General features: G+C 45.4%; 1 protein-coding gene across 3 annotated transcripts in view; it reads left to right on the top strand.

The window, feature by feature from the left end:
* The window catches only part of SCAF8 (SR-related CTD associated factor 8), a 1,826,711-nt gene that overhangs the window by 899,646 nt on the left and 913,987 nt on the right, over positions 1 to 13,078 (top strand). For all 3 annotated transcript variants that reach the window (XR_013596231.1, XR_013596230.1, XM_078649179.1), the window contains exon 19: positions 5,212 to 5,286. Coding sequence is in view for 1 of the 3 variants with exons in the window: in XM_078649179.1 (XP_078505305.1) it covers positions 5,212 to 5,286 (75 nt within the window). In the remaining 2 variants the exon portion in view is untranslated. The remainder of the gene's footprint in view (positions 1 to 5,211; positions 5,287 to 13,078) is intronic.

A 13,078-nucleotide genomic window follows, 5' to 3' on the forward strand; every position in this document is an offset into this window, starting at 1 on the left:
GATGCGGGACAAAGTCTATGGAAGCTAGAATTCACAAAGTTAGTGTTCACGGGCGAACCCGACCTGGTAGGGAGAAAACGACAGTGGATCCTGACCCTTGGATAGTGAGGCTATGCTGGGACACCGGAGTGCCGAAGTTACCTAGCCCAGGGGCTGCAGCTGCATAGGTCTGAAAAGACGTCGGGGATCTCGTTGCCGGACCAGGAGCCTGGAAGGAAGAAGTTGCTGGCAGGCGACCAGTGAAGAAAAGTTCGATGGATCCAAGCCTGGATCAAGGAAGAAGGAAACCTGAAAGCAGAGGGGACCAAGTTCTTGAATCACTAGCCAGTGATTAAGTGGGCACCAGGATGGCACCGGGCGAAGTCACCGCAGTCAGGTGAGTGGGCGCTGCTGGGCTCTGCAGTCTCTCGGACCAGGAGGCGTTGTCGGCGACCAGGATGGAGGTGCGAGCTGTCCCACGAAGGATGAAGTCGTTGGCGTCGAAGTTACCCAGGATTGGGCAACAAGCCTTGGCTAATTCAAGCCCACGCGGTGGACTCAAAATGGCGTCTTGAGTGGACCAGGAGGGTCCAGGGTGCTCCTCTTCTGGGAGGGAGCAAGGGCCAGTCTGGAGCAACCAGACCAGCAGCGGAAATGTCGTCGGGCGTCGTCAGGAAGGCCACAAGCCAACGGGCTAGTAGCCAAACAACGCGGTGAGCAGCAGAAGGCAGAAGGGCCCCACGCCGATCGTGGAGATGCTGGGGGGCTGCTCTTCGGTGCTGGAGCTGCTCAGGGTGGGGGCTTCTCGGACCCCAAAGCACTCACCAGGAAATTACTCGGTGGGCTTGCTGTGCAGAAGTCGTGCAGTCTTGGCGATGGCCGGTCCCTCGAGGTCTCGTCGCACCCACGGTTCTCAGCTGTGCTGTAGAGGTGGGTAGAGGTCAGAGGTGCCAGGGAAGCCGGGTCTCGTCGAGCTGGGCAGTCGGATTCCGGAGGAAGGACGTGCAGCAGACCGCAGTGTTCTTAGATGGTGCCTGCGGATGCAGGGTGACTACTCCTTAGCCACAAGGGAGAATCTTGAGGAAGAAGTCTTGAGTTCCTTTCGCAGAAAGTAGTTTCAGGATTCAAAGATGATCTGATTTGGAAGGGGGCCAGTCTCTACCTTTATCTGGGAAAAGGGGGCTGGCACGCGACTAGGTCCTGCCCTATGGGTGGGACCAGGAGGGGGGTGGTTACACCCACTTCCTTGGCGGGCTTTTCCCCAGCACAGGGTCTGGAGTGACCCTGGAACTGGTTCCAGCCAGCCTATGCACAGTGAGCACCGGGGTGCCACGTGCAGTCACCTTCCTCTAAAGCCCTGCCTACCTACAATACACAAAACCCTGTCTGGGACGGTGCTGGCACCGCCCCTGGCAGGAAACCCTTTGTCCTTATCTCCTGCTCTGGGAGGACTCCCAGCAGCAGGAGGGCAGACTTGTGTCTCGGTGGCAGCATCCATTTTGTGGATGCTAAGGCTCTGTCTGACTTTTAACCGGGTTATAGGTTACAGGCATGTCGTGCCCCTCTAGAAGGGTGGAATGCTAACCCCGTCGCCAGAATTGGCGAGGGGTTAGTATTCCAATTCGTATGACACCTTACTCGACATGTTTTGATAAAGCGATACCAGAGTTGGCACATAACCGCGAGGATTATAATGCACTTAAGAGTATATGGTATGCGATATCATGGAAACGGCTAAGGGATAGATCCCGAAAGCCGCAGACAGGCTCAGCTCATGCCAGAGCACCATCTCACACGATTCCACGCACTCTGCCTTCAGGATTGTTAAGGCCTGCCATAGGAGTGACTGATAGGAGATCTGTGTGTCCATTTTAGGGTTAGATATAGGTATACTATATCTAAAGCAAAGGGTGATTACACCACCTTGCCCCAGCTGTCAAGCAGCCAGTTGTGTCAGATTTGGATGGCCAGCCAGGGGTGGCATAATACATGCTGCAGCCCCTGGTAGGCCCTGGGTACCTATGCCCTGTGTACCTAAGGTACACTGTACAGGGACTGATAAGGTGACTCAGTATCCAATTTAGATATGTACCTAAGGTACATGGAATCCATTTTACAGAGAGAGCAGTAGGCCTGGGGCCCTGAATAGCAGGGTCCCAGGTCAACTAAGTCAGAAAACCAGCAAAACACCAGGCAAAAAGTTGGGGGCAACCATAGTCAGGGATCAACCTTCCTACATCGCACTTCACTGCCGAGGGACTATCTATTTGGATCTCTTGATGTGCTAGGCTTATCCGATATCTGGGAAACCGCCATAGATCACCAGTCCTTAAAAAAAATTGGCAAAAAAATCTGCCCGAATAATTTCGGCAATAGAAGATAAGAGAGACCTAGCCAACAGGGCGCATGGATGGATAACGGTGGGAGATTACGGCAAAATACGGCCACAGGCATATCTTAATATCGGGATGAAAATAAAAATCAAAGAGAAGTTCCTGAAATTGCGCCATGGAGCTATCCCGATATTACCGCACTTGCCGCCATGGGAGAGAACTCATGCTTCGGCTCTGTGTCGCCTGTGTAAATCTGGCAAGGAGGACATCATCCATGTGATATGCATTTGCCCGAGACTTATGGACCTGAGGCATAAGATGTTGCTACGTTTCTTTAGATCACATGCCGTTCGGACCTGTAGGCAGGCAGTCAAACTGTGTTTTTCCTCCAGTGATATTAAACTGAATTGTCAGGTTGTGAAGTTCTTTGATTTAATGAAGGAAAGATTCAAGCACACCTGAAAGACTCATCGGGACTTAATAACAACCTTGAATTGACAATAGTAACTGCTGTATTTTAAATTATTTGTACTGTCATATGGCGTTTTATATTTTTGTAAAGATTTTAATTAATCATATACAAAATAAATATATTACTTACTTACTGGTTGTTGTATCGGGTTTTAAGTTCTCTTAAAATAAATAAATATATTATTTTAGGGTTTCTAACCACATTTGTGCAATATGTATGTGGGCCAGTAGAGTGGCTAAAGTCGCTATTACCAGATGGCTTACTTTCCTGTATTTAAAGCTTAAGTAAAATTATTGGGGCACACAATTGTAAATGTCATGCTCATTTCCCAAACCAAAGAAAGGCATTCATCATGCTTTTGTAAACATTACTCTCTTGCTACTTTTTTGGAAAAAAGCTCTTTTTTGCTTGTATGATCTGATTGCTTTAGGCTCTTCTCACTTATTGATTTCCCACCTTTTTTTTGGAGTGGGAAAGAGTAGAATGAAAGAGCAAGGAAAAAACTACTTTCCAGTAATTGTTTTCCCTCTAGCAATACCACCCAGTCACCCCTTGAAGTGAATGATGTGTGTTAACCTTGAGTGTTGGCAACGTCTGGTAGCAAGGACGATGTGGTTGGTGATTACAAGATTTGGAGGGCATTGGGGTAAGCACTCATGCAGGGACAATTCTCAAAGTTAACAACCTTTTAGAGAAGATTCTTTTGCAGTTCACCAGAAATAACGCCCCAAATCACCAGTTTTCAAAGCTATATCAAGAACCTTTTTCACATTTCAGATAATGTTAGAAGAAAAAAGCTAGCTTAAAGGAAACATATAAGGATTCTGTGCAATGTTATTTTCATCATCATCATTGATAACTTTTTTTCGGCCAATGAAGACCATAAAAGCACAGAACAATAGGTACATAAAAACAAAGAAGGTTAAAACAATAAGTTAGATATGCGTTAAAACTTGAAGCTAAAATTGAATTAAATTTGATCGTTATCAAGCTATACAGTACATTTGATAAAATTAAGAGATAAGCAGAAATATTATAGAAAACTTCTCCTTCTACGCCACATACCCAACAGAAACCTGGATACAGCAAAGACGATGGGAGGGTGGGTATCAAATCTTAAAACCCTAGCGGCTTGGGCACATTGGGTAAAACCTAAATTCCTGCAGAGTGGAACCAGCCAACATTACCTAATTGTGTGGTATGCCGGGTAAAAAATCAGGACATGGCATACATCTTCTTGCTTATAGTTACAGGCCGGGCATACAATGTTCTCTGCATTAGCCCATTTACATGTAAATGCCCTAAGCGGGAGGCAGCCAATCCTAAGCTGCATATAAAGCTTCCTTGCAAGGGGGGGATTGATTAGGTCCAAGAATTCCTCCATTCTAGGTTCAGTTTTTACTAGAAGGAACTCCGTCAGTCTACCCAGAGTGGTACATCTCTGGAGAGCTAACAGGTTCTGCTTCCTAACATAGCGCAGGAGCTCAGCTTTCTGTAACCTTGGGCAGCTATCTGCAGGGTTCTCCCCCAACTCAAGCAAGCCAATTTGCCCACAGAGTGCCTTAATGTGTAAGAGCCACGAGATGTTCTTGGTTTTTAAAGCGGCCCATACCTCTGTAAAGTCCACATTTGTAAAGCGCACAATCACCCGTAAGGGTCTCTAGGCGCTGGGGGCCGTCGGGAAGATTAAGCGAGCTATTGCCCAGAGTCACATGGTGCTGGGCTAACCTGCCGCCGGAGCCGGGGATCGAACCGTGGTCCCCAGATTCCAGCGTCAGTCGCCCTGGCCGCGGCGCCACACCTCTGTGAATTCTTCTTTATAGCAAGCAAGTTCAGGCACAGACCAGAGCCTCTTCCAGAACATCAACGGTCATGCTGCTACTGCCTCCTCTATAGGTTCTAACCCCAAATCCATGCGTAGGGGAATAAGCTGTGTACTCACTGGTAAGCCCAGTAGATTTCCCATAAAAGCATGCTCTACCCTTGCAAGACTGGTTATGCGTTTATGACCCCATAATTCTGCACCGTACATAGAAGCCGCCCTGGCCTGAAGTTTGTACATTTCTACGACCAGTGCAGCAGGCTTAAAAACCGAAGTTCTATGGACTTTAGTAATTCCCCCCACCACTTGAGACAGCCTAAGGGCCACCGTAGATGTCTGAGACCCCAATCATAATTTTCGGAGAGGGTGATACCCAAGTACTCGAATGTCTTCACTCTTTCCAGATATGTCCCATTTAAGAGAGGGTTGGGGCTAGTTTTCTTGGGAGGGTTAAAAATCATGAACTTGGTCTTATCCAGGTTTATCTCTAGCCCGTGCAATTTGCAGAAAACTGCGAAGCCGTCCAAGGTACGCTGAATGTTATTTTCATTAAAGTGCCTCTCAGTGTTCATTGTAGTGAATGTTTTTCTTTTCTCCCCTTCTAGGATACATTGCTCCTCCAATCCCACCACCTGCTGCCATTCCACCTCCGGCAATTCCACCACCCACCGTTACAACCTGTAAGATATTCATTGTACACATGTATTCAAAGGACAGTAAAATGTTAATATTTAAAATTAGTTTCAATTATATTTATTGCATGTCATGAAATATAGTGGACAACAATTAGACTTTGTAGTGTTATTGTGCCTATTTGATTCGCTTGGACGTAAAATTAACTTTTGCTACCTACTTTTCATGGATTAAGCAGAATGAGGTGATCTTACAGTTCACTGGGTGGGAGAAGCAGCTGTTCCTGTTCAGAAAGCCTTTTTAGATGATGTTTGAGGATGTAGCATGTTTTCCTGCTTATTTTCATAAATATCTCTTTGAAGCTGGTACATATTTTGTTGTCATGCAGCTCTCTGTGGTAAAGGAGTATGCCTCCGATTCTTAACTTTTTGACTTTTGTGAACCTTTAGTGAATCACTGTTGGAAGTCAAGGACCCCGGCCTAAGCACTGTTTACGATTTGGACCATATTACATTTTTTTTTTTTAAACTACAGAAACAAGAATGCATCACACAGATCAAGTATAAAGTATTAGCAAATATCACTTTCTGTTTTTTCTCCCAATACATCCTCTTTTTGTCATTGCGTACTTGTGCTTCAGTTGAGGCCACCATCCTAATCAAATGAATACCAACTTTTAAATTACTTCACGTGTACATAGCATTTCAAAATACCAAATTTGTGCATGTTGCTTTTTTATATGTATATCATTTAGAATATTAAATAGCAGATTAATAAAATATACGCTTAACAAAACTAGATGTAAAAATGAACAGATGTGGATCCATGAGTAGCTTCATACCGGTGGTGTATACAATAAAGTAGAGACAATAAATTTGTAGCCTTCATTACCAGGGCACGCCCACTAAACCTATTAGCGAACAGAGAGTGCGACATTACATGATCAACTGACTCAGATCTATCAGGCAGTGCTGCTTATATCTCTGAGTCACTAAGTTGTGCATGATGTGCCTGAGGCTGGTTTTGTAACCCTGTTAATAGGATGGATGTAGACGAAAATACATTTAGTGTAAATTAACAGTAAGCAAGCACTAAATCTGGCAGCAAGCTCAAGAATAAGGAAGTCTAGGTTTTGCAGCGTGAATCCTTTTCTGGATTCACATGCTGTGCATTATTCCACTATCTAGTGGTTGTGTTAGGAATAGTCTTTGTTGTCTCTTTGTTTTGGTCGCTGTCTACTACCATATGGTGTCGGGTACGTCTCCTGTGTGACGTTATATGGCATCCTGGAGGTCGACGTGCGTGGTAGCCATCTTTAGATTCTTTTTTCCGCCATTGGGTCTGGAAGCAAGTTGGGAAGCTCCGAAGATTTTTTCAGAATTTTTCCCAAATCATCAATAAAAAGGAAAAAAAAGTTGCCCACAAAGCTCATCTCTCATCGACGTCATAACCGGAGAGAAGATCCCAGTTCCGGCCAAGTTCCGGAGAAGGTACCAGTAAAGATCTCACCGGTCCACAAATGGCGACGTAGGGGACATGGAAAACACCCCTTTCAAATTTTGTCCCATATACAGCTAATTCGCACAGTGTGATCCGCACGACGTCTGTAACCTCTGCCCATCTGAAGACCATCAGGACAAGGCCGAAAACTCTAAGAACGCCCCGTAAGCAGAGAGAGGCTCACTACGCCATAATGTCGCAGACAAGCAAAAAGACGCCCCTCATATATCTGGGTTGCTCCAGCGATGAGGACGAACATTGAGTACCAGCAGAATCGACGCACGAGGGTTCGGACTTCGAAATTCAAGAAGTGGACTCCGAAAAGGCCCACACCCAGAAAAAGACGAGCGAGCCAACGAAAGACTGATACGGTAAAGCACCACACACATCTGTCAGAACCGAAGGGCCATGAACACAAGGCGCAACCCCAAGGCAGCCCCTACGCCGAGCAAAAAGGCGATCGAGTGTCAGCCGTGATCGAAAGAAGCCCACGGAGCCCATCCAAAAGTTAATGAAGAGGTAAGATCGCACAAGACGCCGAAACAAAGGGTTGAAGCCGAACCCACAAAGAAGGGCGCCACGCCGTCTAAGTCGGACGGAGGCGCAAGCAAAAAGAGAAAATCCCCAGCCTCCGACATCGCCAGGGCCCTTGAGGTCGAAAGGGAGAGAAAGAGGGTAGAGGAGGAGATGACGGCTATTCTTCAAAAAAAGAAAGAGTTTGACGATTCCTTAAAGGATTTTCGAATTCCCAAAACAGTCCTCGAACAAAATGCGCTCCTGTCGTCGAACCAGAGAGCATCAATGCCGAAGAGGCGGAGGACGCCAAAGGAGGTGAAGACGATATATTCGAATCACGTCTCACACTAGAGCCCCGAGAGATAGAACCAGAGGAATATGAAAACCTTCCTGACAAAGAAGAAATTTCTGAAAATTTCGAAGAGATTTAGAACAAACTCTACGCCGAAAGCCCTGAAGAAGAGAAATGCAGTTATCCTTCGCGGGCTTCGCCTCCAGACGAAATAGCCTTAGCCTTTTACAGTGGCATAGTCAAGAGGGCAGCAGACCGGTACGAAGTCACCCTCGAGAAAGAAAAAGGAGACAGATGTTTCCTATTAGAAACTATGGCCCTTGCTACTAAGGGGTTAAGTATCTACCTATGCTCCCCAGTATACTGGATCAAGGCAAAGAAGCCTTCAAGAAACCAGCCTCGAGCAAGGGAATAACACCCAGAGTGGAGAAAAAAACAAGGCATCCTCAAAGGACCCTAAGTACATCCAGGGAAACATGGGCCAGACTTCATTATTGTGACCACAGCCTGAGGGAGAGCCAATGCTGTCTCCAATACCGGGCCACCACCAGAAACGGAGAGTTAAAGAATGGATATGGTGGGGCGAAAAATGGAAAAAGAAGCAGCTACCAGTGGCCTTTTGCTAATTCTAATGCCTTGCTGAATAGATATGGCCACCAACAGTGGGATGACATAGAAGAGCTTCTTAACAAACTCCCAGAAAAAGACAAAAGGAGAGCAAAATCCATCATCCAGGATGGCAAAAATTTTGCAAATACTTGCCTTAAATCGGCTCTCGACGCAGCAGACACTGCCAGCTGGCAAATGTGCGCAGGTACCATCCTGAGAAGACATGCCTGGCTCAGGATATCCGGTTTCAAGCAGGAAGTTCAAACTTCCATCTACAGACCATTCACTAAAGCCGCACTCTTTAGAAAAGAGGTTGATGAGTCTCTGCAACAGATTAAAAAAGATTATGAAACGGCAAGGGCAATGGGAGCCCGACAGCAGAGAAGTTCATTTAAAAGAGGTGGCTTCGATAACAGGTAGACCACAGGAAGAGGGGCATTTGGCCAGGGCCAACAAATGGCACAACAGTTACAAAGTCAAAGCTAGACACATCAAACAGGGCAACAATCAAGCTACCAAGGGTGGCAGCAACAGCAGAAGCAGCCCCTTCGAGCACTAGGCAGAGGCCAAACCTCAAGAAGAAGGGGAAACTGTTGAAACTGACTTGTTTGCAAAAAGAGACCCACACAAAACACCATTGGAGGGAAGAATACCATTTTACCTCAAAGAATGGCAAAACATCACAAAGGACAATTGGATATTACAATTGGTAAAATACTGGTACTGCATAGAGTTGACAAACACCACTAGCAAACCCACCAAAAGCAAGGAAATACCAGAAATCTGAACATACCTTTCTAAATTCAGAGATCAAAGAACTATCGCAAAAACAAGCAATAGAATTGGTGCCAAAACAGGAGTGTTTCACAGTAAACTACTCGCCATATTTCCTTGTACCCAAACAAGATCTAATCCTAAGACCAGTCCTGGACCTGAGGTTCATAAAGAAGTTCATATTGACACATCACTTCAAAATGTGTACCCTACAAGAAATAATTCCACAAATACAAAAGGGGGATTACATGGCAACCATAGACCTTAAGGATGCATACTTGCTTATCACTATGAATAAAAAACAGAGAACATTCCTGCGATTCCTACACTACAGAACACATTATCAATTCAAGGTGCTTCTTTTCGGAATAAAATCAGCACCACGTGTCTTCACAAAGTGTCTGGCTGCAGTGGCAGCACATCCAAGAAGGAAAGGAATCCATATCTATCCCTATCTAGACGACTGGGTCATAAGGGCACACTCATAACAAACATGCCACAATCATGTTCAAACAGCTGTACAAACACTTCCAAAACTGGGTTTCTCAATAAACCACAAGAAATCATCTACAAATCCAGAAAGGGAAAACACTTTCTTAGGAGCAAGATTCGACACAATAAGTGCGAAGGCGTGTCCAACACAAAAGAGAATACAGGCTATCCACCACGAGGCAGCCCTTTACCAGAAGGGACAATCTCTGACAGTGAGGAAAGTCATGAAACTGATGGTCATGATGGCATCATGCATCCCGCTGATCCCTCACGCACACCTGCACATGCGCCCATTCCAGGAATGGTTCACCAACAGTTGGTGTCTGGCCAAAGGAAGTTCGGAAGATCTAGTGGTTGTTACACAAAGGGTGTAGGCACAGATACAATGGTGGGCGTCCAAAAACATAGCACAGGGAAGGCCTTTCAAGGACCCAACTCCATCTATGACAATAACCACAGACGCATCCCTCAACGGTTGGGGAGCACACTTCAACCAATTCAAAGTACACGGTCAATGGAACCAACAGGATTCCGTAAAACACATCAACTGTCTGGAGATGAAAACTGTCTTTCTAGCGCTGAAGGCATTCCAGGGAAACTGTGCTGATCCAGACAGACAATACCCCGACAATGTTCTACCTCAATAAACAAGGAGTTACGAAGTAATTTCCTGGCAGTGGGCACTAACTCAGAACACCAACATACAAATGGTGCTTCTGCCAGGAGTAGACCACATTACAGCGGATCAGCTAAGCAGACAGAACTGCTCTCACGAATGGGACTTGAAACACAGCAGTTCAATACCTGTACAATCACTAGGGAACTCCAGTAATAGATCTGTTTGCAACAATACAGAAGAAGAAATGCCAATCTTTGCCTCGAGGTTTCCACATCACCTTCAAATGAGAATACGCTTTCACTCAACTGGTCACAGACATTTGCTTACGCTTTTCCACTGATACCCCTAAAACAATGAGTACTAGGAAAGGCAAGACACACTCAAATAAACATGATTCTCATTGCCCATCAATGGCCAAGACTGACATGGTACTCAACCCTACTGGAACTATCCAAAGGGAACATAATAAGGATTAAAGCAGACAAGGATCTACTGACAATGCAACAGGGCCAAATTTGTCATCCAGAACCAGCAACACTGCACCTGGCAGCTTGGCACCTGAATACATGGAATTTGGCCACCTCAATCTCCCCCTAAGAACTATGGAAATTCTAAAGGAGGGAAGACAACAATAAAATGCTACACAACCAAATGGAGGTGATACACCACATGGTGCACTGATAACAATCAGTTGGGTTCAATCAACACGCAGGAGACAGTAATCCCTTATCTAACCTATCTCCTAGACAGCAACGTCAATTACTCAAGCATAAAGGTGCACCTAGCTGCCATTGTTGCATATACAAGAGGGAGAGCATGCAAAAGCTTCTTCACAAGACCTCTAATCAAGAGATCCCTAGAACAAACAAAAAGGATTGCCACACCGAGGTCTGCTCCTGTACCCACATGGAGTCTAAATACAGTGCTTTCACAACTAATGACAAAACTCTTTGAACCCATGCACAAGGCAGATCTTAAACACATCACTCTTAAAACAGCCTTTCTCATCGTCATTACTTCACTACAGAGAGTGAGTTACAAGCTCTAACAATACAAGTGCCATACCTACAAATTCATAAGGACAAGGTGATTTTAAAAACAAACCCTCACTTCATACAAAAGGTTGTATCAAAATATCACTTGATCAAATATTCTCCTACCGATTTTCTTCAACAATCCAAAAGCAGAAAAAAGTCGCCATACCCTGGATGTAAGGAGAGTGTTACTGTACTACTCAAGAATAACAGAATACGCAAAACTAAAGAATTTGTTTGTCGTATCCGCTCACACCAACACAGGATAACCAGTCACAAAGACAACAATTGCAGGATGGATAGTACAAACCATCCAGTCCTGTTATGCCTATGCCAAAAAAGAACTGATTATACGGCCTACAGCTCACTCCACTAGAAAGAAAGGAGCAACCATAGCTTTCATGGCTAATGTACCCATTGATACTATTTGTCCCGCAGCAACATGGGCATCACCACACACCTTTACAAAGCATTACTGTGTGGACATACAAATGAGTAGGGAGGCTCAAATTGGACAGAAGGTGCATCAACACCTGTTTGCAAAGTCTTCCTCTCACCACAGCCTCCGAACATCTGGAGAAAACGCTACATAATCTAATCAGCATGTGAATCCAGAAAAGGATTCATGCTGCAAAACAAAATATTTACCTACCAGTAGGAGTAGCTTTGCAGCTTGAAGATTTTTCTGGATTCACATGCGACCCAGCCAGCCTCACCTAAAAGGAAAACAAACAGGTGGGGAAGCAAATGATTATATCACTTATTTAATTACTATCTCAAGGGCTATCAATAGAAAAGAAGAAAAAAGAATCCGAAGATGGCTACCACGTTGACCTCCAGGATGCCGTCTAATATCCCACAGGGGACACACCTGACACCAAATAGTGGTCGACAGCGACCAAAAAAGAAAACAACCATTCCGGACCCAACCACTAGATGGCGGAATAATGCACCGCATGTGATTCCAGAAAATTCTTAAAGCTGCAAAACTACTCCTACTGGTAAGTAACCATTTTGTTTACTTCTGAAGGAAGTCCTTTATCTTTCATATGTTGAGGTTAACACATTTCTGATATTTTTGCTGAGCTGTAGGAATGAATAGAGTTGGTGCGAGGCAATGCAATGTTTTGTATACAATTTTGCCAGTGACAGTGCAAAGAATGAGAAATTCTTATTTATGAAATAGAATCTAAAGTTCCTACATGTAAGGGTGTGCTGTTTTCTCTCTGTTGGGCTTCACCTGTCAGAGTAACTATTATTCTGATAGATACATCTGCCGTGTGGATTCCTCACCTTGTGAATATCCCCTGCGTCAGCAACATTCGGAAATTCTTTTTGTAGCCTCGCGCCGACGTGGACTAGGACGTCCTAGAGACACGACCTCGCTCGCGACTCCGCTGACGTCACCGACGCCTATAACAGGCCCACGCCGTCGGGATGACATCAGTTCCCTTTTTTCCACGTCGTCGACGCTAACGGTTATCGGGAATCTCAGTAGCCAACTGATACTTTGTTGTCAAATTGTTACCATTTTCTGCTTCTCTGTATCCTGTCTCTTCGACGATGTCTTCAAAGAAAACCGGATTCAAGCCCTGCAGAGAATGCGGTAAAATGATGTCCATTACCGACCCACACAGCGACTGCATCTGGTGCTTGAGCTCGGACCATGATATGGATGATTGTTCTTCGTGTAAGAAGATGAACCCGAAGGCCCTGAGGGAAAGAGAGGCGAAGCTCCTGGTGGCTAAGATGAAAGCTGGAAAGGAGAAGTCGTCGAGATCTCGTTCTCGAAGGGCGAGGTCGAGGTCGAGGTCTGGATCTCGAGGGAGGTCATCTTCGAAGTCGGCTTCGGATCATGTTTCGAAGAAGAAGAAACATAAGAAGAGGAGACATGAGTCTCGACGTCGTTCCGGTAAGGAGTCGGGGTCGAGGTCACCGAAGAAGGTTCGTTCGAAGGTGGTGACTCTTGATGTTTCGGAACCAGAACCTGAAGGTGAGGCCTC

This window comes from Lissotriton helveticus, chromosome 6, assembly GCF_964261635.1.
Source record: "Lissotriton helveticus chromosome 6, aLisHel1.1, whole genome shotgun sequence".
Lineage (NCBI taxonomy): Eukaryota > Metazoa > Chordata > Amphibia > Caudata > Salamandridae > Lissotriton > Lissotriton helveticus.